The sequence below is a fragment of the Rhineura floridana genome, chromosome 1 (genome assembly GCF_030035675.1).
Source record: "Rhineura floridana isolate rRhiFlo1 chromosome 1, rRhiFlo1.hap2, whole genome shotgun sequence".
Classification (NCBI taxonomy): Eukaryota; Metazoa; Chordata; class Lepidosauria; order Squamata; family Rhineuridae; genus Rhineura; species Rhineura floridana.
Window position 1 is genome coordinate 32,486,731 of NC_084480.1, and position 26,597 is coordinate 32,513,327.

Here is a 26,597-nt window from a genome sequence, read left to right on the forward strand (position 1 = left end):
CCACAGTCACCACTGAAGTTTGGCTCCCAGAAGGGTTACCAGTTTTAACAAAGTGATGTAAATAATACAGCCAGAGTTCAGATAACACTTTACTGAGCAAACTGAACAAAAACACTGTATAATTTGAGGGAAAAGGAACAGAGAAATTTTGTTTTTCAGTTCAGGCCTTCTACGTAGCAGGGAGACATACAGCCAAACACAAAGAGGAATAGTCCCACAGCACTATACAGCTAATCAGATCAAGGGCTAACTCACTGAGGATCATGCCACTCTGCCTGGTTGCTAAGCAACACCTCCACCCTTCCCCCTCTGGCTAGTTTACTTTCACATTAACAGAATTAATCCTTATGCTACAAACTGAATGATCCCTGCTGTCGTACTTCCAACAACAATGACCCAATGTAGGTGGGTTGAAAAAGGTTAGCCACCCCTTGGCTTTTCCCCTTCCTATAATTTTTCCCCAAAATGTTCAACTTGTAACAATATTTATTCATAGCAGATGCCTTGCTTTATAAATTATACAATACTTTTCCTTTCCTTTATCTGCTTTCTTGTCCTCTCTGCTCCCTTCCCTCTCGTTTCTCCTCAATACTTATATTAAGCCTTCAGGTGATGTCCCTGCAGCAAGCAGGAGAGGTTCTCTCTCCATGGCCAAGTAATGACTCACATAAAATTGCACGTGTCCAAAGTCAGACCTATTCAATAGTCTTGTGAAAAGCACAGGCAGCCAAGCGTTCCAGCTCATGATTGCTATAACTTGCAGGCTTGGAGCTACGACACCACTCTCAGCTTTATATCCTTGTTTAACATCCTGCCCGGTCTATTTACTGTTCTGGAGAATGTGAACGCTTGCCCATTATTTTGTTGGTCATAATAAAAATATCCCCCTTCTGTGAATTTTGCATTATGTCCAGTAGCGAAGCAGGCGCAGTAAGTGGCAGCGCAACCAGATCAGCTCCTGCCTGGATGTGCCCTTGAGAGAATTAATGTGACAATAATCTGTCATCTTTAGCAAGCTGGAAGCCAAGGTGGCAAGCCCCGATGGCGCAAGCTGAGTGCAAAAAGCACTTGAACCTTCTGGAATAAAAATGCAGGCTAATGCATGTCCAGAGAGTTGGGCTCTGATTGAAATTTTGGGTGTAATAAAGCTGCTGCTACAGCTAATGGCAGTTTGCAAAAAGTGGGTAATGAGTCCTGCTCTACATTACATAAGGTAAAAATCCTTCTCCTCCTTCCTCAGCCTGTTTCTTGAGAAATAATCAGCAACAGCACATTAGTCATTTTCTTCCGCTTCTCTGTTAGCACTCTTGGAAATCCAATGATTCTGGCAACACTATTGCCAGACTGCCATGACCTCTCTTTTTCTGCAATTCATTCGGTGATTTTCTGGAGCTTTTTTAAAAAAGAAGAAAAGCCTGATCGCAACCATCTAGCCCTTGCCTCTAAGTCAGCCTTTCCCAACCAGTGTGCCTCCAGATGTTGTTGGACCACAACTCCCATCTTCCTGACCACTGGTAATGCTGGCTGAGGATGATGGGAGTTGTGGTTGGGAAAGGCTGCTCTAAGTATTTGGAAAATACTCGGTGATCATTCATCCCTATGGAAGTGTTAGAATGCAATGCCTTCATGTGCTAGCTGCCACCATCACATTAATGAACTTAATAGCATTTTAAAGAGAGAAGGTGTCACCAGTGTTTTTTTTTGCCAGTAAGCACGTTTGGAATTTTGAGAAAGTGCCGTGGGCGCCACTCACAAAATGACTGCCATGGGAAGTGGCATAATACAGAATGGCTGCCGCAGGGATGTGGCATAACATAAAATGGCTGCCTCATCTAAAAGAGCAGACAGAGACAGAGGAGGGCATGTCCCCCATCAGGCCTTCCATCTGTGGAAAAAAAGGCACCTATATCAGTCACCACTGTACTTGCTCACAAAGAGATACTGTGTGCATCCCTCCACTGTTCAAATCATAGGGGAGGCTGGGTGTCCAACACGTTTAATGCAGGAGAGGTCGAGCAGGAAAAGCAAACATTGTCTTATGCATTGTGGATTTTTGTGGGGATATTTACAGAGGCCTTTTCTGGGTGCCATTGTAGGTAGTGGCAGGGACACGTGCCTGTGGGCTCTGCACTGGGGAGCCTCAGACATTTGTTGTGTCATATATTGATCCGCAGTTTTTCTCTTGCTAATGCACTAGGACACAGATTTTGTGAACCTTGCTTTATCTGATCCCCCTATTTATGAGAATTTATTGTGTATACCTATCCTAGCATATATCTTAAGTAAACTTGTGTATTCTCCCCATATTTTTCTGCATGTACAAATATTTTTTGCAGCCCCAAACATTCATCCCAAATGATGAGGGATTGAACTTGGGTCCTTCTGCATCCAAAAGTATCTAGACAGCCAGTCCCCAGCATTCCATCACTCTAGAGCTGGGGTAGTCAGCTTAGCATCCACCATCAGCTACAGCTAGCATTATAATAATAAATAAACAGGAATGATGTGAGTTATAGACCAACATCTGTTGGAAAGCATTACATTGGCTACCCCTGACCAAGGGTGACAGAACCCAAGGTGGGACTATTTAGTTGTCAGCTAGATACAAGAGGGCATTAATTTGGGGCAGGTTTTCTCTGTATATGTGACACAAACATGCATGCAACGTCTGCTCACTGCCCCATATCCTGAGTTTTACCTGGGGCAAGGGGCAGATTTCACCTGGACCTTTTAGGATATCGCATCTCCTATTTATTCCCATATAAGCTAATGGCTACATCCCTGTTCAGGTCTTACCTCCTGGTGTTCTCAGAATACGCAGAGGAAGGAATATAGGAGGTTGTCAGACCACTGGTCTATCAAGCTCAGTATTGTCTCCACTGACTGGAAGCAACTCTCCAGGGTTTCAGGCGGGATATTCCCAGCCCTACCTGGACATGCCTGGGATTGAACCTGCATGCAAAGCAAGATACCACTGCTGTGCTACTAGCCTTCTCCAAACAAGCAAGCTAGCCTCGCTCCCAACATTCCTGTTCTCCGTCTCTGAAGCCTCAGACCTTTGAATGTTGAACTGGAAGACCTGAAGGGGGAATTCTCTATGTGTTCAAATGAACACATTGAGAATCTTCCACATGAACAGAAACCCCAATTTACAGTACGTAGAGTTCCTGATCACATGGAGAAGTGCATCCAGGCAATCACACAGAGATTCCCCCTTCACATCTTCCTCTTCAATGCACAAAAGTCAGAGGCTGCAACTGGTAGGGATGGAGACATTTGAGGGCAGGGTTGGCATGTACAGCCCTGTTGCTTCTTCACATACTGGAGACAGAGCCAAGCAGGACTTTCTATCCACTCTCATGCAGGCAGTTAAAGTGCTGCTCATGGGGACAACATTGCTGTGGGATTGATGCTGCCCTTGTATTCCTGATTAATTTAGCTGCCAAGTTTAGAATTGGGAGTTTAGAGTATGGATGTCCCCATTTCAGAAGTTCCAGGTAAATTACAAGCTGAGCTCACATCTCTGGTCATGATTTGCTTAGCTTCAGCACCAAAGCCCTTCTCACCACTACAGAAGCCTATTTTTCTTTCCATCATAAACTTATCTAGTGGTGGCAATGGTGATAGAAAGGGCCCAGGGAAACTGTCATTTCCCTCGGATCCTGAGTTGTTATTAAGGACCCAGACGTCCTGTGAAAGTAGATTCTTATGCCAAGGATGGCACTGCTGCAGCATTCAAATGCCTAATCAAAGCCTCAACAGCGGCCTTTCTTGTTGACTCCAGTACTGCCAGATTGGTTTTGCAGGAAAGGAATTGAGTGGGAGAACATGCTGGGGGATTTAAAAATGTAATTAAATAAATAAATAAATAAATAAATAAATAAATTACAGAGGAACATAGGAAGCTGCCTTTTACTGAATCAGACCATTGGTCCATCTAGCTCAGTATTGTGTAAACTGACTGGCAGTCTCTTCCAGCCCTACCTGGAGATGCTGGGAATTGGATCTTGGACCTTCTGCACACAAGGCAGATGCTCTGCCACTGAGCTGTGGCCCTTCCCCATTGGCCTCATGCTGCATTGCATTTCTGATTACTACACTAGGAATGTGACTAGACCCGGAGCTTTGAATGGCCTGAGATGAAAATGAGCTAATTCAGAACCTATCTCAATGGAGTCCAAATAAGCAATACAATTCCACATTGAACCCAGATAAACTTAATCTTGGCTATCCTGGATGCTGTGTGACATGGCCTCTGCCAGGCATCATTGCCTCTCCCAGTAGGGATCCTGAAAGAAAGGCATTATCTGTTTATGTGCAGGGAACTCACTGTATTCCATGAGTTCCAGAGCCCTTCCTCTATCCAGCTCTTTCATAGTCTTGTGAATTTTGCATGTACATAATTTGCATCAGACATAATGGGGACCAGTCTCTGGCTACCCCACTACTGTAACAGTAAGCTTTGTAATATGTGACCTTACATATGTTTTTCAACAATATCTTCTATTCCACAGTGCCCACCGTTGATGTATTTCAGATCTCTACTAAGGAAAGATTTGGACTGGGGCATCAGTTGAAGAAGTGAGTTCTGCAAAAACTACATCCCATATTGCATGTGTGCAGTTGTAAAGTATTCTTTCTGACTGTTTTAGGACTGATGTAAACTGAATTAACAACATTGCCATGGGCACTTGTTTTCCAAGGACTCAAAGGAAGAGATTTATCATGGCATATATTTCTTGTAGTCCAGGCCTGGTGCCTCCCAGATGTTTTGGACTCCAGCTCCTATCAGTTCCAACCAGCATGGTCAGGGATGATGGTAGTTACCGTCCATCAGGATCTAGAAGGCACCAGGTTGGGAAAGGTTAGAGGCAGAGTTACTCCAGTTTAGATATTCCTTCACACATTACAGCAGGGGCTGGTAGCCTGCAACCTCTCCAGATGTTGTTGGACTCCCATCAGCTTCAGCCAGCAAGGTCAGTAGTCAAGGATGATGGAACTGGTAATCCAGCAACATCTGGGGAGCCACAGCTTCCCCACCTCTGCATTACAGGTTTGCCATGGGATGTACACTTATTGGCAAGCAGTAGCCAATTGCAGCTGGAGAACCCAACTAGAAGCCACACCCCCACTCAAGACTTATATAAACTATTAACTTTTCATAGTTTCCCTGATTCTCTATATGGCATGGTTTAGGATGGCCATATCTATATGTTTTTAAAGTCTTGTGTGTAAGGAACACCCAGTGAATGAAGTCAAAAATGACAAGTGGGACCTGCACAAAATGTTTCAGTAGGGAGGGGATGTTCCTATTCACACCAGTCAGTCCTTTATAAGTTTCCAGTCCATCCCTTCCACCTGGTATTCCATTCGCCTGCCCCCCCACCCTGCAACAGTCAGCATTCCATAGGCACTGAGATGTGGGAAAGGCAGCCCTTTGGATTGTGTGTATGTGTGCAGCTGTACATAAAAGGTTTGTCTTTCGTGCTTTTAATTTGCAGAATTATGCAAACATTTGTTACGCAGCAATGGAAAAACGGCAAGGAAAAATCAAACAGTACGCACAACAAAAAAATGTCAGAGAAGAAGGTGAAATCTCCTCTGCACATCTTTTCTACACTGCGCAGGTAGGCGGAAGTGATAAAGTGTGGTGGTCTTCAACCAAAAGACTGAATAAAGGCTGCTTTCACGCTGCACTTTATTGCATTATTCCAATTATTTCTTACCTGATAATTTGTACATTTTATTTGCTACTTCTGGAAATCTCGTGGAATCTTGTGGAAGTTTAGCACTCATTTCTGTGATAAATGATTACAGAAATAATCCGTTGCAAGCTTGAGAACTCGGGAAATTGTGGGAGTTTTGTGCTAGCTGCAGCCGCTTATGTTTCAGGAATCCCAGCATGCAATGTGTTTCCACCCTTTAGGGATGCATCTTTTTTTGTTTGTTTTGCTTGACGAAAATTGTACCTGTATTTTGGCATAGGTGCAGATGACATCTTCCCACTACTCCTTTAACCATATACACTCCCGTGTCCAGACATCCCACAAAAATAATGTCAGATGCTAAAGGGGTTGCATAGCAATGGGACAAGATCCTAGACCTCCAACACATTGAGGGTTGAGGGGAAACAATACAGCTTCAGTTAAGGATCTGTCACAGAAATATTGATATATTTGAAGACATTTCAAAAGAGATGATAAAAAGGGGCCATAATAGGTTTGCTCATGACTGCAGACTGCTAACTCACACGTAGCTCTCTTCTGTGGCAAGCTGCTCCATGACGCTTAGCACGGCCGAAGTGGAGATCTGAGGATGGAAGCATGATGGGAACTACAGTGCGCATAAGTACAGTGGGTGAGGGATGAAAACAAGACATTGCTTGTTGCAGCAGCGTGAAAGACATTTGTGTTAAATGCTGGTATATCAGCCAAAAAAGCCACCATTCCTTAATGCAACAGGCACTGCAGCGTGAAAGGAATTTTAGAAATCAGGAAAGAAAGGTTACATTTTAATCCGTAAAACTGATGCAATAAGCCCCATGTAAGAAAGTAGCCAAAGTCTTTTGGCTTCCTTCAGAGAGAGACAGTAGCAGAGGTTCACTCAGATATCCTCAGACATACTTACAATGCATGACGGGACCACAGTGTCATACCGGCTACATACACACCCCTATTGCTGATGTATGCACTGGCCAAGCCCCCTCCCTACCAGCTGTGCATTTGGCAGCAGTGTGAAGAGGCCATTTGCATCTGCTGATACATGTGTCCGGCTCCTCCATGCCAGGGGGAATTCTGGGCTAATCAGGATTCCACCTCATGTGGAGAAGCCCTGTGCACATAGATCTGGATATGGGTATAACTTAGTTGGTAGATCTGTGATGGAGTGACTATTGAGAAAGTTACAGTTTTGTCAGGCTTTTCACACACAAGAGTTATCCAGGCTCTCATCATGCGCTCTCTTTCAACCCACTTCCAGCAAACTTTTCAGCAGTGCCTTGTGGAGATCTATTAACAGCAACCATAGAGGCAGCTTTCACACTGTGGAGTGTGAAAATAGCAATGCAATGTTTAGCTACCACTGCTAAGAGCCCATCATTCAGGGTGCGGCTGACCTGCTTGGTCAACCCTGTTGTGAAATTCATAAGACCATGAAATAACAATTAATTTGTAACTCTATAGATAATATTTTCATATTTGTTCATAGATTATTTGCATTATTTGTAAAGCACCTTATTTATTGCCTTGTCGGTGATTTGAATGCTTTGGATCTTAACAAGGTTTCTACTGGTGGGAGTATCCCTTCAGAAGAGTTCCATTCCTCAGTTGCTCCCACCAGTGGAAGAGATTACTTTCACCAATTTCCCCTTTCCCCACAGGGATTTGTGTCCTCTGAAGATCTCTTTCTGAAGGGTGGGGGATTCTCCAGTGCAGCATCAGAAGTAATGCAGGGGGCTTTCAGGGAAGAAGGCATTTGGTGAAAGTTACCATCCCAGATTCCACTGGCAGGATCCTCCGCTAGATTCAATTCCATCCATGCATGTACAGAACCATTCCATACATGGAAGGCTGGTTGGGATCCACACTGCTGTTCCTTTAGCATACTTTAAAAATGCTGTATGGGGCTGAAGGTTCAAACCAACTGTAGGGCACCAAGTTGGCAAAGAGTGGGCTACATAGTTTAATTAATTAATTAATTGGTTAATTCAAAAGTTACATTAATTGATTAAATACTGTTTGATGGACAAAAGGCTGCCCATGATTAATCAAGCAGCATACTTTTTTCCCTTGAAAAACAAATGCTATTTTTAATTTTAGAAGATAAAAACCTGCTGTTGGAAACACCATCTAAGAAGACAAATTCACTGTTTGTTCATCAGAGGAGAGGATGCTTTTTCTAATGTGATGCCTGCTACAGCACATATGTGCACCTCTTTTTAAAAAGTATTTTTTCCTTAGAATGGTTTTTAAATTTATATACAATTTATGCAAATTTAACCAACCAATTAGCAAACTAAAACTCATATGATTACAGTTTTTTTAAAAGAACAAAATGGGTATCAGCCCTAAAGGTGGGGAGGGGGAGTGGATTGGGAAGTCCCACACAAGCTTCAGAAAAAAGGTATAATGGTTATGGAAAGCACTCAAAATGTGTGCATGGACAAATTAACTGATACTCTTTACAGAAGAAATGTAAAACTTATACAAACCCATTTTAATCCTTTTATTATGTACATGAATCATTATTTTGGATTAGAAAGCTTAGAGATTTTTGTGTTTAGGTAATACTGTATTGTTTATATATATATATATATTAAAAAAAATTTTTTTACAAGATCCTGGCTTATGTGATTTAGCTATTCTACTACTCTTTAAACAAGGATGGAGAACCTGTGGTCCTCTAGATGTTGTTGGATTCCCAACTTCCATTATCCCTGACCTTTAGCCATTCAGACTGGGACTGAAGGAGGCAAAGAGTCCCAACAACATCTGGCTCTGTTCCCCATGCATGGTCTAAACGGGAAACTGCAGCAACTCCCTAGCATCAAAAGAACAGGAGAATTGCCTTGGTGGCTCAGACCATGGTGTGTCTAGTCTAGCCTTTTGTCTAAAAACAGCAGCCAGCCAATGTCTCTGCAAGTTCTCAAGGACATGATGGTAGCTAACCATTCTCTGTTGTTTGTTTATCCTTAGCATCTGGTTAGGAATGATATACTGCCTGCCTCTGAATTCAGTGGTTTCATTTGGTTCAGCTATAAACGAATCTTCTATATCAGCCTTTCCCTACCTTTGGCTCCCCAGATGTTGCTGGACTACAGTTCCCATAATTCCTGACCATTGGCAATGCTGGCTGAGGCTGACGGGAGTTGTGTAGTCCCGCAGCATCTGGGGACCCAAAGGTTGGAAAAGGCTGTTTTGTGTCATTACTTTTTTAAAGCTATGTAAGATAATAGCCCTCACCACGTCCTATTACATTTAATTCCACAAGTCAGTCATGCAGTGTGTGAAGAAGTATTGCCTTGTATCTGTCCTCAAGCTACATTTAATAGCACATGTTATTCAGTGATATCTTTAATTGCTAATGACAAGGATTAAACTTGGACGTATGTGCTCTACTATTGAACTGTGGCCTTTCCCTCTTTGTGGCTTGGCTTGGCAGTTTGTTGATTGGCATTCATAAGAAGGATGTAGGGAATGAAGGAGAGGGATCACTTCAGGTAAGGGGAAAAACTGAGACCTGGACAAAAACAAGCTTTTATTGGTTTTATCATAGGCTGGGAATACAACAACATACATTTAAAGCACATGACTTCCTCCAAAGAATCCTGGATACCCCTCACAGAGCTACACTTCTGAGTGCCTTTAATAAAGTACAGTCCGCAGGATTCTTTGGGGGAAGCTATGTAAAGTCCAAACAAGAGATGGATTGATTCCATAAAGGAAGCCACAGACCTGAACTTACAAGATCTGAACAGGGTGGTTCATGACAGATGCTATTGAAGGTCACTGATTCATAGGGTTGCCATAAGTCGAAATCAACTTGAAGGCACATAACAACTACAACAGATGTGCTTCTAATGTGGCTTAAACGTATGGCATGTACGCAGCCATAGTATGCTGGCAGCAGCTTGTGCTCTAGCTAACTTTTCTCTCTGTCTGTTTCCAAGGTCGCCAAGTTATCCTCCACCAGGCTGTGGAAAAAATAAATCGAAACTGAAACCTGAACAAGATGGCATCTCAAAAACCCACAAGTTATTGAGAAGGACTTGTTCCAGCACAGTTAAGGCTGAGGATGCGTGTGTCACAAAGTCCCACAGAACCTTTGGCCGCTCGTTGTCCAGTGACCCCAGGGCTGAACATACAATGACCATTAAATCGCACAAACTGTTGAACCACTCGTGCTCGGCAGCCATCAAGCAGGATGAGTGCATCACTCTAAAGCCCCACAAATTGCTCAGTAGACCATGCTCTGGGGATACTCGATGTGAGCACAACAGTACTTTGAAGCCCCACAAACTTTTAAGCAGGTCTTATTCCAGTAACCTTAGGATGGATGAATTAGATGGGCTGAAGAACCACAAGTTGCTCAGCAAGACGTATTCTGGGGTCCCCAAGTCTTCTAAAATGGAGCTTTTCAAAGAACCCACCATAGCAGAGGGCAGGAGGCTCTCTCTTACCTCAGGGCTTATTGGTATCTTAACACCATCTTCATCATCCCCATCACAATCCGCTGTGCGTAACCAGATTTGTTCTGTGGGTTTTCTTTTTTTCTTCCCCACATATTTCTGAAACAGTTAAGCACACAATACATAGAGAAGTGGAAACAGAGTTTTGGTAAAGTGCATAGAATTGTACCTTTGTTCATACACTTGGTGTTCTGTCCATCGCCCATTTTTCGCCTCCAAAATATTTCTACTAAAATCAGTGGAACTTTTCCAACTTGAAAAGTTAGTTATATGTTGTTGGTTACAGCCTTAGAAAGCATTTCAGCTTCCACTTGCACTGGTGAACTTAACTGATTTGAATTGTCCCCTTGGAACTTACTCTTGACAAATGTATTGCATGGTATTTTGGGGTGTTTGTGTGTCTGTGTGGTGTGAATTAAGGAATGTGCTTTGTGAATTTGCAACATAATGCAATCACTCACCACTGTATTATGTGCCTATCCTGGATGGGTAGAGATTTCTGGAAATTCAAATACATGCAATCAGTTTCAAGAAGATGATACATTTATATACTCGGTGTCTGGCACATTTTGACACTGTACCAATAGCTAGTAGTGATAGCCTAGCCAGGCTTCCTCTGCTATCAGCTATTACATTGTTTATCACACTGTGTATTCTGGGAATATCTCCCAAGGAAGTATGCAATCATATCTAAAAGTTGCCACTAAGTGTTATGGGGAATCTTTAGGGATAAGAATGACATGGTCTGTTTTTCAACAATGAGTAGGAAAATGATCATGGGAGAAGTGCATGACATTTAAAATCTTCATGCAATCAGCTATTATTTGCTGTGGGAAGATAGTGCGAAGAGAATGTAAGGTGTGACACCCTATCTTCCTCACCATATTGGTTTTCCTGTTGTAAATTCAAGGATAAATTTCAGTAACTAATTTTTATAACACTACTTTTGATGATGGTTTAAGCCTTTGGAGGTAGGACCTGGTGCACAATGCATTATTCCCGACGCATTAAAGTGAGTCCAGGACTGGCAAATTAATGCTCCAGAATCCACAATGGCTACATTAGGATGTCATGATAAAACATGGTCTGTTGTGATGGGAATTAACTTATGTGAGCCTCAGTTTCACATGCTCTGCTCTCCTCCTCTGGCATGGGTGGAAGAAGAATATTGGAAGCTTTCTCTTCTGTTTTGATTAAACGTGCTAGCATTGTGTCTGAACCCTAAACTGTGCTTAATCATAAGTAAAGCTACACAACCCATGATTAAAAGTTGGGTTGTTTCAAGCTGTTACCATTAACCACAGTTTCTTGGATACATGTGATGCAATATCTGTGGTTAATCAAAACTGGAAGCTTCTGAGCATTTCCTCATGGTCTTGCCGGAGAAGGAAAGTGGATGTGGGGATTTGTGTGCCCCAGAGGAGCCTACGCTCAATCCTGTCATGATTAACAGTGGGGACACTCAGCCATGAAGCTTCTATGGATTGACTATCACTTTCACTCTAGCCTACCTGATGGGGTTATGGTGATCATAAAGTTGGTGTGTGTTGGTAGGGGTGGGGGGACCAGAGTATGCTGTTGTGGGATCTTTGGAGGACAATTGGAATTTAAGTGAAAGCTTTCAAGCTCCTCCCTGTGGTTACACCAGAGGATAAGAGGTGAAAGGGAGGCTCATTTTTGTCATGTTAAACTATGGTTTAGCAGATGTCCAATCAAGGCCACTTGTTCCTCTCACTCAGTATGGTCTTACTCTGGAGGCAGCAGCAGCAGCACTTAAACAAAGAACTTTCCTAGACCTGCTGTCCTAGCCAGCGATGGTGAGGATTGAAACAGAGACCTTATGCATTCAGTGCATGTGCTCTGCCGCTGAGCAGTTCAGCAGCAGATGTTAGTACAGTACCCTTTCTGATCCCAGTAATCAATATGAAAACAATCCAATCAGCATTGGTCTCACTCAGGATTTGGTTATGGATACTTAGAAGCATGGCTTTTAAAAGGAGGGATGGTTGCCTTTTTCTTGAAAGAAATGTGTTCAGTTGCCTTTTGCAGAACATAGAACAGCATTTAGGAACAGATGAGCAGCTTTCAGAGAGGGAGGGCCAAACAAGATGGGATGCCATCCACGCAATTAGCAAATTGCATGAATGGCTTCTTTAAAGAAAACGTCAGGCATGGGGCCCCCAATCCAGATTGTGATTCAGGCATGAGGGATTGGGTGCACTTTCAACCAGGAGCAGGGAACCTCAGGCCCCGGGGGTCATATGTCTCCATCCAGGTCTTGCTATCTGGCCCTCTGAGCCCAGACTACACATTCCTCCCCAGCAATACCTCCTCTCCCCAGGCACACACCCCTTTTCTTTCCTGCTTGAACCCTCCTTGAATGTCTTTGTCTGGCTGGAATGGGTCCTTGAATGCTGATCACACTCTTTGTTTGCCTGGATGGAGGACAGAGAGGAGTATGTTAGAGACTTGTCTATTTCACAAAGGTAAAATTCACATTCATTGTCCTGCTTGCTTTTTTCTTTTGCCCTACATGTGGCCCCCAAAAGGTTTCCCGGTAGGGAATGTGGCCCTCAAGCTGAAAATGGTTTCCCATCCCTGCTTTAAACATTTCCCTTGTGGTCCTGACCTTGATTGGGGCCCCCACGACTGCCATTTACTTTTAATAGTCATTCATGCAATTGCTGACTGTGTGAATGGTGCCTCAGCTAGTTCAGCCTCGATTTTTTTTTAAAAAAAGCATGCTCAAGCAAAAACCAGTGAAATACCACATAGATTTCTCTTTAGTGGTCTGCAAGGAGCAAATAGCATTTCAGATGCAAACAGCAACAATTTCATGGTTTATATAAAATTTAATGCATTTCCAGTTTCTGAACCTAGTACTTCCATACACTTCTCTCATTCTGATGCTACTTCTACTTTTCTCTTTTAAAACAGCCGAATTATGGTGCAAAATCCATTCCAATAAGAGACCATGGCTTCCTTGTGCAGGTAAGACAGAATGCCTAATCTATTTCAGAAACCTGGAGGATGTTGAGCTGCTTGTTAATTATTTTAAGCAGATTGTATTATTCTGTTTTTCATTGTCCTCAGACGATTGAATTTGCAGAGCAGCGGATTCCAGTACTGAATGAATACTGCGTGGTCTGCGATGAGCCACATGTGTTTCAGAATGGGCCAATGCTGAGGGTATGTTTTTTTCTTGTTGAACTAACATAAAATTTACCCTCCATATTTTTTGGACTACAACACCCATCAGCTCCAGCCAGCATAGCACAAGGAGTTGTAGCACTCTGCTGAGAAGAAGAACCTGCACCTGTGAAAATTCTTACTTCTACCCAATTGATAAAGCCACAGAAATCTTGCTCCATATTCAGTGGAAATAATGTTATATTCCGTGTCCTAAGCATGGAAATAATGTTTAGGATTTATATAGCTTTTTTCCTCAATGTTGTAAGGCCTTCATTTACATTTGCCTCAGTAATCCTCATAGCAACCCTATCAGGTAGACCAGTAATATCACCTCCATATTACAGATGAGGAGCTCAGGCTGAGAGAACAGCAGCTTGTCTAATCCACCCACGTGGTAAATAGCTTGACCTGGCTATCTCTCCTCCTGATCCCCAGCCCTTTCTGGCATTTGTGAAGAGCTGCGATGTAACATTTTCCACTCACTCATTGTCCCATCCCTGTACTCTGTGTCGCTCCCTAGGCTTAATTGTCACAAAATCTTTATTATGTACTTCCTGCCCCCCCCCACTGCCGCCGCTGTAATGCTTTTATTAACCAATGAACTGGCATATATGAGTGGAAGCCAAAGGAAGAAATAACCTGTTCCTTTCTTCCACTTCACATTTCAGAGATGAAATTAAAAAAAAAAAAGGGAGTGTATGGGACTGTGTGGTGGGAGTCTCTTGTGTCCTTCTCCCAGCAGTGCAACCAGAACTCTTTAGAGACCTTTGGTGTTGGCACTCAGCTGGTTCTGTCTGAGATGCGACTGGGAAACAGGGTTGTGGCCTATAGCAGTTGTAGTCTATCCATAAATTGCTCCGGTCAGAAAAATTTGGTTCTTTGATACCCTCTAGTGTCCTGTGCCCTTGTGTGGATAAAAGATCTTAAAACAAAGACATTGAAGGCCAAATCCTACACAACTGCCTTTGGGACTAACAGATTTTAACTTTTTTTTTGCTGCATTTATATTTATACCCTCCTAATGTAAATACACCACTCACGGTGGCTTGCAGCATGTAAACCATTGCGCCATAGGGGTTAGTGTCAGACTAGGATTTGGGAGACCAGGGTTCAAATCCCCACTCAGCCATGAAGTTCACTGGGTGACCTTGGGCCAATCAGGGTCTCTCAGTCTAACCTACCTCACAGGGTTGTGAGGATGAAATAGGGAAGAGAACCATGAATGCCACCTTGAGCTCTTTAGAGGAAAGGTGGCATATAAATGTAAGAAATAAATAAATAAATAAAAATAAAATTTAAAAATCACGGTCCTAAAATAGTACAAAACAGGCAGTTTAAAAATCATAAATCCTTGCCTACTTCATAAAAGCCAGCTGGAATAAAAAGATATCCCATAACTGACAAAAAACAGTGAGGGAGGGGCCGACCACATTTCATGGAGGAAAGTGTTCCATAATCTTGGTGCATTTACTGAGAAGGCCCCCTCTTTTGTCCCTCCCTACCAGGTTTCCACTGTAGGAGAGACACAAAAGACAGCTGAACTTGTTGGCCAACGCAACCGAAAAGCAGGAGTGGGGAATGTTTGAGTGGAAAAGAGGCAGAAAACTAACCAGCCAAGTGGGCATGCATGTACTGACCATCTCTGCCCAGTGGCAAGTGATGGCTAGGTCCAGGTTTGTGCAAAAAGGCCTAATGTGGTGCACCTGTAGCATCGGAACTGAGCCAGCCATTGCAAACACTGCATAGGCTGCCATCAGCAGTAGTAGGAGAGAATATTACTGCACAAAGTCTACCTCGGGAGCAGGGAGCCACAGGCTGGGGGTCCAAATGTAGCCCTCTGGGCCCCTCCCTAGGACACACCCTCCTTTCCAGCTTTTGCCCAGTTTGGAAGCATCCTTGAACTGCAATAATGTCTCTTGCTTGCCTGGAAGGAGGTCGGGGAGGGGTGTGTGTTGCTTCTGGGGCTTGCTATAAGCATCTGGTTGGCCACTACAAGAATAGAACTACATGGGCCATGGGCCTGATCCCACAGGGCTCTCCTTATGTGTGTTTGTAGAGATGTCTGACTTCTGCACAGCGGGAATGCAACCTTAAGTGCCACATCCTTTGCTCTGCCTACTTTTGCCTTTGGACCTGGCTGCCACTGGCATGTGGCCCCTGGAAGGTTGCCCATGAGGCACGTGGTTTTCAGGATGAAAAAAGGTTCCCCACCCTTCCACCTACACCAGTGGTTCCCCAACCTTTTCCCCCCCACAGACCAGTTGAAAATTGCTGAAGGTCTTGGCCGACCACTGAATTATTTTTATTCCTGTTGCAGCAGTTGTAATGTGCTGTGCTAGTTGCTGAATGGTTTTTTTTATTGCATTTCTATTGCGTCTTTTATTTCTTGTATTGTATCACAATTTGCATTCCATAGAATTAACTTGTAATACAATAACATAAAATATAAGAAATAAAAGAAGCAATAAAAATACAATGAAGAATCAATATGAATATTGAATGTGGACATGCCTCGGACTACCTGAATGAAGCTTGTGGACCATTGGGGGTCCACAGACCATAGTTTGGGAACCTCTGATCTAGACTCACACGGCATGGACTCTGCTGAGTTTGCAGCTAGATTTATTTATTTATTGTATTTATTCATACATTTCTAACCCACTTTTTCTCGAGGAGCCCAAGGTGGCATATATGGCTCTCCTCTCCCTGTTTTATCCTGATAACAACCCTGTGAGGTAGGTTAGGTTGAGAGGATGCGATGGTTCACAACCTCTCCCTAGCCCTTGACCATCAAAATTGGCAGTGTGCGGCTGGCAACAACAGCCCATGCCTCCACCTCCTTTTGCTCTCAAGTCAGTTGTTGTAACTACAAGCTGTGTGCTTAAGAACGTTAATGGTTATGAGGTCAAAGGGAGGTAGAACTTTGCACTGAAAAGGAGCAGCTGGGACACCGACATACAATAACAGCCATGCGTTTGGAGTTTAAATACCCAGGGTGGATTTCTTGCTGGGACAGCTTTGCTCTTTCTCTCGCCCTCCTTGTCAGCCCAACACCCTCCATCTCTATTCAAATGGAGCTGCTGGGATATGTACATTTAATTTGTGCCCATTAGGCATGGCTCCTTGAGGGGGAACCTCAGGGAGTCAGGATTTCTTATTCAGCTTCTTAGCACATAGCAGAGAGCAAGCTAGCTGCGGCTGCCATCTCCCTTTAGATAAACAGCTTCAAAGGAATCCCAGAATAACAATGAAGAAGATTAAGAACTGAAGAGGTGACAATCCACAGCTGGGACTAAGCAAGCAAGCAAGCAAGCAAACAAAGACTACTGGGGATATTGGTTCTCTTGCATCTTTGCTTTAAAACCAGACTTGTAACAGATTTGAGCTTGGCCAAGCAATTTATTTGTAGGTGATTTTTTTAAGGTAAAAGACAAAAGCATGCAATTTGACCTTTACAAGAGAGAAAATGCAAGTTGTGGCATGAATTAAATGAAGTAAGGGAACTTGATGGAGTTTCCTTTGGACACACTGTTTGGGAAAGCACCCATATTGGGCCGTTCTTTCCGTGCAGGCCTCAACCACCCCCAGGATCCCATCTGCAATCCCCACCCTGCATTACAAACACTGCAGAGAAGAGAGGCACCAGAAGTTCCCACCAGAAGAATTCTTGTGTGTCCTAAGTGCCAATTTATGATTATGTGGGAGACATGAGTAATAGATAGTATCCCAACAGGAGAGACTGGCTTTAGGAATTTGCCAGCTGGGATTAAGAAACAATTGAAGGGGGGGGGCTAACCCTTTTCCCTCCTTCAACTCCCTTTCAAAATCTCAGCTTTCCAGTTGACTTTCTATACATTTTTTTGGGGGGGGAAGAGGTGTATATATCCTATCCCCCTATTGTCCCAGGCAGAGATACCAGCCAGATAGGATTCTAGCCCAAGTGTTGGGAGGGGTACTAAGCATGACTTTGGGTGATAGCAATTGAAGCAAGGCAAAGTCCATGCAAAGCAGGGAACACCCACGATTTATCCATGGAATACTTAGGTTGGCATCACAGAAGCAAGTTCAAATATTGTTTCAGCAACAAGCCAGATAGGATTCTAGCACAAGTGTTGGAAGGAATTCTAGGCCTGATTTGGGCTCCAGAAAGGGAAGCAAGGCAAAGTCCAAGCAAAGCAGAGATCGGATTCCAGCAAGGCAAAGTCCAAGCAAAGGAGGGAGCACCCTGGACAGCTCCATGTGTTGCTCAGGCTGACATCAGGGAAACTAGTTCAAATGTTACTTCAGCAACAAGGAAACCCAGACCAAACCTTAAATACCGCTGAAACTTCACCTGGGTGCCTAGCTCTGCCTCCAGTGAGGAAAGCCTCTTCAGTTGAAAGGGCACTCACCTGCTTAAGCAGCTGTTTACTCTGACAGCAGATTCTGGTTCTGCTGGGCCCTCGGCTGGAACCTGAGGACAGCAATCCAACCTCCTCAGGCTGGGGAGATGGCCAGATAGAGTGATAGAGCAGGAGGTTTTTTTTAGCCCAAGAGCCACATTTTCTGCTGGGCAACTTTCTGAGGACCACATGTCAGTGGTGGGCGAGGCCAGAAGCAAAAGTGGGCAGAAGCAAAAATATAAACTTTACATTCGGCTAGTTTTTTCATATACTAGCACATCCCTCTCTATCCTCCATCCAGTCAATCAAGAGGTATTATCAGGGTTCAGGGACACATTCCAGCCAGGCAAAAACACTTGGGGTATGAAGCAGAGCCAATGAGGGGGTGTGGCCTTAGGATAAGGGGTGTGGCCTGAGGAGAGTTCCAAGGGCCAGATAGAAAGGACTGGAGGGGCATGTTGGGCCTGAGGTTCCCCACACCTGCACTAGAGCTTTTGGGGGCAGTAGAGACCAGTTCTGAGAGCAGACTCCTCTTCCACTTCAGTACCTCCTTGAAGCCTTGCCTTATGACCCCAGGGATCATGACGTCCCTGGTAGGAAAACACCTAAAGCAGGCAGCTTTGGAGAAGCTCACTAGAGGATCCCCTTTCCCATTTGGCAGCTCAAAGTGGCAGCCTGCCAGGGTCACTTTTCTATAAATAATCAGTTTTAAAAGCCATTGTGAGATGAATATGTGCACCTGGGTAAGCATCTGGCTTGGCCATCAGTCGACACAGCCAGAATACTGCCAGCAGGACAGGTAAAATTGCAATGCACTGACAACATGTCATACATTTGGGATGATGATGTTACCCAGGAGAGATGAGCAGGAGACATACAGTGTATTGCAAAAGTACTCAGACCCCTGACCAATGCTCTCATATTAGTGAATTACAATTGATACATTGTAATTTTGTTCTGTATGATATTTTACTTTGAAACACTGAAAATCAATTATTGTAAGATGATGTCGGTTTTATGTTGGGAACTGTTTGTAAGAAACATAAAAAACTGAAACATGTTGCTTGCATAAGTATTCAACCCCTATGGTGTGGAAGCTCCCAGTTTACACAGATGAAATAAATTGCCATATCAAGGACACAGTTACCTTACCATTGGTGTCCACCAGTGAACCATTAAAGTTGTTGTCGTTGTCAGAATAAAAACCTCACTGTTGAAGGATCATTGGTCAGGCTGTGGATCTGAAGGAAAATGAAGACCAACGAGCATTCTACAGAAGTGAGAGATAATGTAATACAAGTGCATAGATTAGGAAAAGGGTATGAAATAATATCCAAGTGTTTTGATATCCCAGTGAGCACAGCTGGATCAATAATCAAGAAGTGGAAGCTGCATCACACCACCCAGGCACTGCCAAGAAAAGGCTGTCCCTCAAAACTCAGCACTCATACAAAAAGGAAACTTGTGACAGAAGCCACAGAGAGGCCAACAATCACTCTGAAGGAGCTACAGAGTTCAATGGCTGAAAGTGGAGTAATGGTGCACCAGTCAACCATATCAAGAGCTCTGGATAACACTGGCCTGTATGGGAGGGTGGCAAGAAAGAAGCTGTTACTCAAAAAGTACCATCTGAAAGCACTTCTGGAGTTTGCCAGAAAGCATGAGATGTGGGGAAAGCTGCAATGTGGGAAAAGGTTTTGTGGTCAGATGTGACCAAGATAGAGCTTTTTGGCCCAAACTCAAAGCACTATGTGTGGCGCAAACCTAACACTGTCTATACCTCAAGACACACCATCCCTACAGTGAAGTATGGTGGTGGCAGCATCATGCTGTGGGGATGCTTCTCATCAGCAGGGACTGGGCATCTTGTTAAAACTGAAGGAAGAATAGATGGAGCAAAATACAGGGAAATACTGCAAGAGAACCTGCTTCAGTCCACTAAAAAACTGAGGCTTGGGAGGAAATTCACTTTTCAGCTGGACAATGATCCCAAGCACAAGGCCAAAGCAACATGGGAGTGACTCAAGAACAAAAAGGTGAATGTCCTACAGTGGCCCAGTCAAAGTCCTGATCTCAATCCTATTGAGAATCTGTGGCGCTATTTGAAACTTGCGGTCCACAAGCGACGTTCAAGCAACCTGAATGACCTGAAGCAAATCTGCCAAGGAGAATGGGCCAAAATCCCTCTGACACTGTGTGCAAACCTGGTACATACCTACCCCAAAAGACTTAAAGCTGTTATTGCAGTGAAAGGTGGGTCTACCAAATATTAATGTGTGGGGGTTGAATACTTAGGCAAGCAACATGTTTTGGTTTTTTTATGTTTCTTACAAACATTTCCCAACATAAAACCAATATCAGCTTACAATAATTGATTTTGAGTTTCAGCGTTTCAAAATAAAATATCATACAGAACAAAATTACAACATACCATTTGTAATTCAATAATATGAGAGCACTGGTCATGGGTCTGCTTACTTTTGCAAGGCACTGTATGTGTGGTATGCCATAGTATAGTGTCTAGTTCTGGTCTGTGTCTGCTCTTTTGTGTGACTGAGGGAAGGGAAATGGCATTCCTTAGTGCATCAGATGGGCGCATTGAGATGGATGCAGGCTCGCTTTGGATTCAGGTCACACAAAATGGGTGCAGGCTCACTCTGGATTTGGGTCACAGAAAGGACCAGAACATATTGGTTCTTATAAGGATGGTTGATTCTATGGGGTTCTACTGGGCTCCCAAATTCCCAGCTAGTATAGCCTTTATTGGGCCCTAACACCAAGAGCAAAAACAAAGAGGGTTTGCTGGTTCTTCTGGGAGAAGATAAGAAAAGATCAGCTGGATCAGGCTAAAGGCCCATCTAGTCCAGCATCCTCTTCTTACAATGGCCAACCAGATGCCTTGTCAGATCCCAGTCAGGGGAATCCTCATTAGAGGAGTCATCATGGGAGGAAGACCAGGAGGTTCTGGTCTTGGACCCAGCCCTGGCTTAGGCTCCATCTGCAGGTGTGGGGTCAGGATCCTATGACGAGGCTCAGGATGGGCCGTCTGCACCCGAGGCAAGGTCAGCATCTGACATTGAGGCTGAACAGCTGCAAGCCCAAGAGAGAGGCATCTCCTTCGACACCAGATGGAGACCTGGCCCATCTGCAGGAGTGCCCGACTACAGGCCCGGACTCCTCCTTGGGAGTAAAGGTCTGGCTGCAGGTGATCAATGGGAGTCAGCTTGGGGTGTGCTTCAGCAGTTCTAGCATAAAAAACAGATAGGCTAGAGCAACATCTATACACTAGCTGTGTACCTGCCCTGTCTAATGATTACCTGTGGGCTCTGGAGCTGTCTCTTGCCTTGCCCCTTACCTGCATTGCTTACCGACTGCTTGGCTTCTGACCCCAGACTGCTCGAACCCTAATTCTTGCATGACCCCCGTGGTTTTCAGGTAGACTATGACTTTGGACTGACCCTTGTGTTGTCCTCACTTGTGTTTCTGCTGCGGAGTCTCTCGCCTCCTTAAGGAGCCTGGAGAGACCAGGACATGCCTATGGGAAGCCACCGAAGAACCTGAGTGCAACAGCACTCTCTCCACTTGTGATTCCCAGCAGCCGGCATTCAGAAGCATACTGTCTCCAATAGTGGAGGTACAACACAGGCTGGCAAGGTCTATGTAGCCCAAAACAAGGCTTCAAGAATTGCACTCCCAGAAGCAAATGAACAAGCCCTCTTTCATGGGGAGGTGGGGGTGAGCAAGAAAGTTATTTCACTCTGATGTGAGAGCCCTGCCTTTTCCTTGGAACACTTATGACCCTCTCTTTCTAAGGAGGGAGGCTCTTCATTCCTCGCTGAGGCAGCAGCTAGAGGCATTCTTCCATTATATTAGCCATCTCTGTGTGTGCTCCATCAAGGGAGTCCACACCCTGCACCATGCTAAATTAAGGATCCCCTACCCTTCCTTCTCCTTTGGCTTTTGAGATTTTTCAAGGTGTACCCCATTTTCAAAACACAAGTCCTAGAAGCTGGCATTAAGAAAATGAAACCTATGATGCAATGCTGACTTCAGTACCTATGCTTGCAGAAATCACACAGCCCTGAATTTATCCATGAAGGCAGAAAATGTAATATCTCATTGTACCAACTTGATTCTGTATTCAAAAGTGAATAGGATCTCTTTAAACTTTCTGAGTTGGCTGTGCAGAAGCCACTTTTCAGTAGAGTTAAGCACACTTTGCCCTGTCGGACTGCAACATTGTAAGATCCTCAGGGCAGACTGTTTGGTTATACTACTCTGTGAAGCAACATGTATACTGAGGACATAATAAGCATGGTTGCAGAACAGCCTTAATATTATAGGAAAGAGTTCTCTTAATGTTGCAATTGTTTGAACACATGAACCGGCCATATATGGCTCAGATTCTTAGACCCCTTAGCCCAGTATTGTCTTCACTGACTGGCAGCAGATCGTGTAGGAACATAGGTAGCTGTCTTGCAGCAAGCCAGGCCATTGGCCCATCTAGCTCAATATTGTCTCCACTGACTGGCAGCAGTTCTATAGGGTTTTAGGCAGGGGATATTCCCAGCCCTATCAGAGATACCAGGGATTGAACCTGGGTTCTTCTGCATGCAAAGCAGGCACTCTACCACTGAGCTCCAGCATTTCTCCAGTATATTTGGTCTTTCTTATGAAAGACCCTTTAAATGCAAATGGTAAGGATTGAACATGGGAACTTGCATTCTACATGCAAATTCCACCACCCCATGCAAATTGCAGGCACAAGGCCCCTGATCCAAATTAGGACTGCAGTGGGGGCAAAGGGCTTAAACCCTTTATCTTCCATGCCAAGGTCTCTGTCTAGGTTGGTGAAATGTCTGTTTGGCTCTCAACTTAGCCAAACCCCTGTAACGGTGCTGTTTTAGGAATCCAGCACATTCTTTATTTTCTGGTGTTTTTTCATACCAATATACTTAAGATGGTGAATTATTACAAAAATGGCCAACCCCGTTGGATTCAGACTTGGACTTACTGGTGTGTTTTTCTCTGTTATGTTTAATGTGGTATCTCAGCTTAGGGCATTTCATAGATCAGTTTACAGATTATACAGCACTCTTCATCTTTGTTGTTGTTGTTAATGTGCCTTCAAGTCGATTGTGACTTATGGCGACCCTATGAATCAGTGACCTCCAAGAGCATCTGTTATGAACCACCCTGTTCAGATCTTGCAAGTTCGGGTCTGTGGCTTCCTTTATGGAATCAATCCATCTCTTCTTTGGCCTTCCTCTTTTTCTACTCCCTTCTGTTTTCCCAGCATTATTGTCTTTTCTAGTGAATCATGTCTTCTCATTATGTGTCAATTGTATGATAACCTCAGTGTCATCATTTTAGCTTCTAGTGATAGTTCTGGTTTAATTTGTTCTGACACCCAATTATTTGTCTTTTTCATGGTCCATGGTATCCGCAAATCTCTCCTCCAACACCACATTTCAAAGGAATTGATTTTTCTCTTATCCACTTTTTTCACTGTCTGACTTTCACATCCGTACATAGAGATCGGAAATACCATGGTCTGAATGATCCTGACTTTAGTGTTCATCGATACATCTTTGCATTTGAGGACCTTTTCTACACAAGCATAATTAGACATGACTACTCAAACTAAAGTCACAGCAATTAGACACGCCTCTTGAGACCCTTTAAATAGGCTCAGGGCAGGCTTTCTATTTGGTGGGAAGGTTTCTCTGAACCGGACTGTGTGAGCAAGCGAACACTCCTATAAAGAGGTTGAAAAGCTGGTGCTGTCTGCTTGCGCCTGCTCATCTGGTGGTGCATCCTTGGCAACAGCGGCACTTCAGCCAGATCCTCCTCTTACACTGCCTGTGGTTGAGCCTCCAATTCCTCCTCCTCTTTGGGATGAGGCACAAGTGGCGACTCAGGCAAGTAGGCCGGACTGAGAGGCGGGACAAGGGCTGTCTCACTGTTAGACAGCGCTTCTTCCATTGCAACTGGAACTAAGGGGGTGGAGCTACCACTTTTTAAACTGCTGAAGCTTCTTCTGTTTCAGCCTCCTGCTGCTACAGTCCACTAGGCCCATCCCCAAGATCCCAATCCTCCTCCTCCTGTTCACGCTGCCAGGAGTCCTCCACGGGGGCCATGACAGGTTATGGTGATGGTCAGTGTCTGACACAGCAAATTTGCCTTCTCAGCCTACATAAATTACATGTGTTCTGTTTGACAAAGTTCTTCTATATTGTTCCTGAATAATTTACCTAGGAAGAAGCATCTTTGAAATAGTTTTAAACAACAACCACAGCAGCAGCAGCAACGTCTCAGGCATTAGACTGAATGGTAACCAGAATGAATGGTGATAGAACTTTTCAAGAAGGCTAGGAGAACCCACAGAAACATATCACTATGTTTTCTCCTTCAGCTTTCAAACTCTCCTCTAGGGCGCCATCTTGTGTTGAAATCTCAGATCATTTTCCCCCTTGATGTCAAAGCAGCAGGAAGAGTGGCAGTGAAACTCACAAAAACTGTGCTCACAGGAAGACCGCTGTCATGTCTCCTGTTAATCTTCACTTCTTCAGGCTATACATATCCAAATTTTTAAACCATTCCTCATAGGACTTGGTTTTCAGAACCCCTTAATCGCCTTCCTCTGAACTCGATCCAGTTTGTCCACAACTTTCTTAAAATATGGCACAACTTACCTGGAAGTAAGCTGTACTGCATTCATTGGGGTTTATTTCTAGGTAGACATTTATAGGGCAAATGTAAATCTGCCATTAAATTATGATGATTATTAGATGATGCACACTAATAATGGGCATTCCCCTATCCCCTCTTTTAATACTTGTCATCTGCAATTTTTGGGTTGTATTCAATTACATCCTACTTAGAGTAGACCCACTGAAATTAATGAAACTAAGTTAGCCTTATCGATTAGCTTCAGTGACTCTTCTCTGAGTAGGACTAGCATTGAATACCATCCTTTAACAGTAGTCGTATTAAAAAAAGACGTTAACAACCTGCTGATGAGTAATCAGGGACTTCTTTTTAGCTGATCAATATTCTAATAGAGTTATCTGCTGTTTCAATACAGTACTGATAATAATCAACTAAAGGTTGCATTCTTGGTGCTATGATACACATTGCAAATAGAACGAGTGTCATTTAATGGCTATAAATATGAACTGTAAGCTGGGAAGTCCCTGGCTTAAGCCATGTATGAACTCAGCTAGGTGTCTTCCTCAGCAAGTTACTCTATTTTTAGCTTCAGCTTTTAGCTTTATGGCCATGGCTCAGAGGTAGACAGAGCCCAGGCTTTGCATGTAAAAGGTCCCAGGTTCAATCCCTGAGATCTCCAGGAGCGCTATGAGAGAACCTTGTCTGAAACCCTGGAGACCCACTGCCATTTCTATGTGCAGTGACAATATTGAGTGAGATGGATCAATGGTCTGATGAGGCACATGGCAGCTTCCTACATTCCTTCTGCAATCTGCAGTATGGAAAATTAATAATGGCTTACCTTACAGGGTTGTTGTACGGTTTATTAAGACCACTGGTATAAAGTCTTTCAGATGCTCAAAATGCACTATATATAGGTAACAAGCCCTTAAGAATCTCAAGTGGTTATAGCTGGCAGAACTGCACATCATCCTAATTGCAAAATGCTGACCTTTCTGCTACAGCATTTCATTGTTGCCCATCACAGATGATAAACTGTTTAGCAGGTGGTAATCACTGTTTTCCATTGTTGGCACAAGTTAAATGTTTTGCTATCTACTATTGTTGTAGAAGCCTCTGCCAAGGCAAAAGGTGACTGTCTGGATTGCCCCTAAATAAAAATGAATGAGTCTGGGTCCAGATCAGCACATCTCTACTGCAATCCCAGTTGCTCAATGGTCATTAATGCAGGAAAGGTTAAAGGAAGGTCACAACAGAGTTTTCATCATGCTTTTATCTTAACTTTTTAGTTGCCTTTTTGCACTCAAGTGCCTCGAAGTAACATACACAGTAAAATAAAATAACAAATACATCAAAATCAGATAAAAACAGTGACATTCATCTACCTACCCCACTTAAACCTTGTTCTACCCACCCCACTTTTTAAACTGGCTGCTTTTACTTTGAAGGAAAAGTTGCCTTATGGCCCCAATCCAGAACATGTTCCCAGTCTGGATCAGGGCCCCATTGCAGACTCTCCACTCCTGTCTCCCATTAGCCCTTAAAAGTTTTTTCAGGATAAATTGCACCAGTGGGGGTGTTATTTTTTGCCAGGAAACAGGTATGGGTAGTCAATTCTGATCAAGTGCATGATCTTGACTTAGGACCCCATGGGTGCTCCCCCCCTCCAAAAGTGAGCAATTTAAGCACACTTATATAAAAACATGAATATTGTGGTTTGACCCAATGGCCTATAATGAATGTACAGGCTCCTGGACAGGAGATTGAGGCCGCTTTGCTCCTCTCTGGTTGTTTTGCTGCTGCACTGAGCTAAGACATGGTTTTGCTTAGCATCTGAACCCAGGCTCATAGTTTAGCTCTCATGGGCAAGCCATAAACCATAGGACAGCCCTCGGTTATAGCTCATGGTTTGTCTAAACCATGAGCCTGTGTTTAGATGACACGCTAAGCCAGTGGTGGAAAACATCAGGCTCGGAAGTTGGCCTTCAGTGTTCCACCTAAGTCATTCCCCCTGCCCAGGATACATCCCACACAGGCCCTATTGCACACCCTCCTAAAGTGCTTTCGTATGGCTGGAACTGTGCTAGTGTTTCTTCCTTGCCTGAATGGAGGATGGAAAGAGGTGCATGTGTAAAATCCTTTGACTTTTCTGTGGCTAGAATGTA

The 26,597-nt window shown here is 43.8% G+C and overlaps 1 protein-coding gene across 2 annotated transcripts in view; it reads left to right on the plus strand.

The window, feature by feature from the left end:
- PARP8 (poly(ADP-ribose) polymerase family member 8) overlaps window positions 1-26,597 on the plus strand; it is a 244,210-nt gene that overhangs the window by 189,044 nt on the left and 28,569 nt on the right. For both annotated transcript variants that reach the window (XM_061617598.1, XM_061617607.1), the window contains exons 11-15: window positions 4,515-4,581; window positions 5,502-5,627; window positions 9,668-10,232; window positions 13,124-13,177; window positions 13,280-13,375. In XM_061617598.1, coding sequence (XP_061473582.1) covers window positions 4,515-4,581; window positions 5,502-5,627; window positions 9,668-10,232; window positions 13,124-13,177; window positions 13,280-13,375 — 908 coding nt within the window. The remainder of the gene's footprint in view (window positions 1-4,514; window positions 4,582-5,501; window positions 5,628-9,667; window positions 10,233-13,123; window positions 13,178-13,279; window positions 13,376-26,597) is intronic.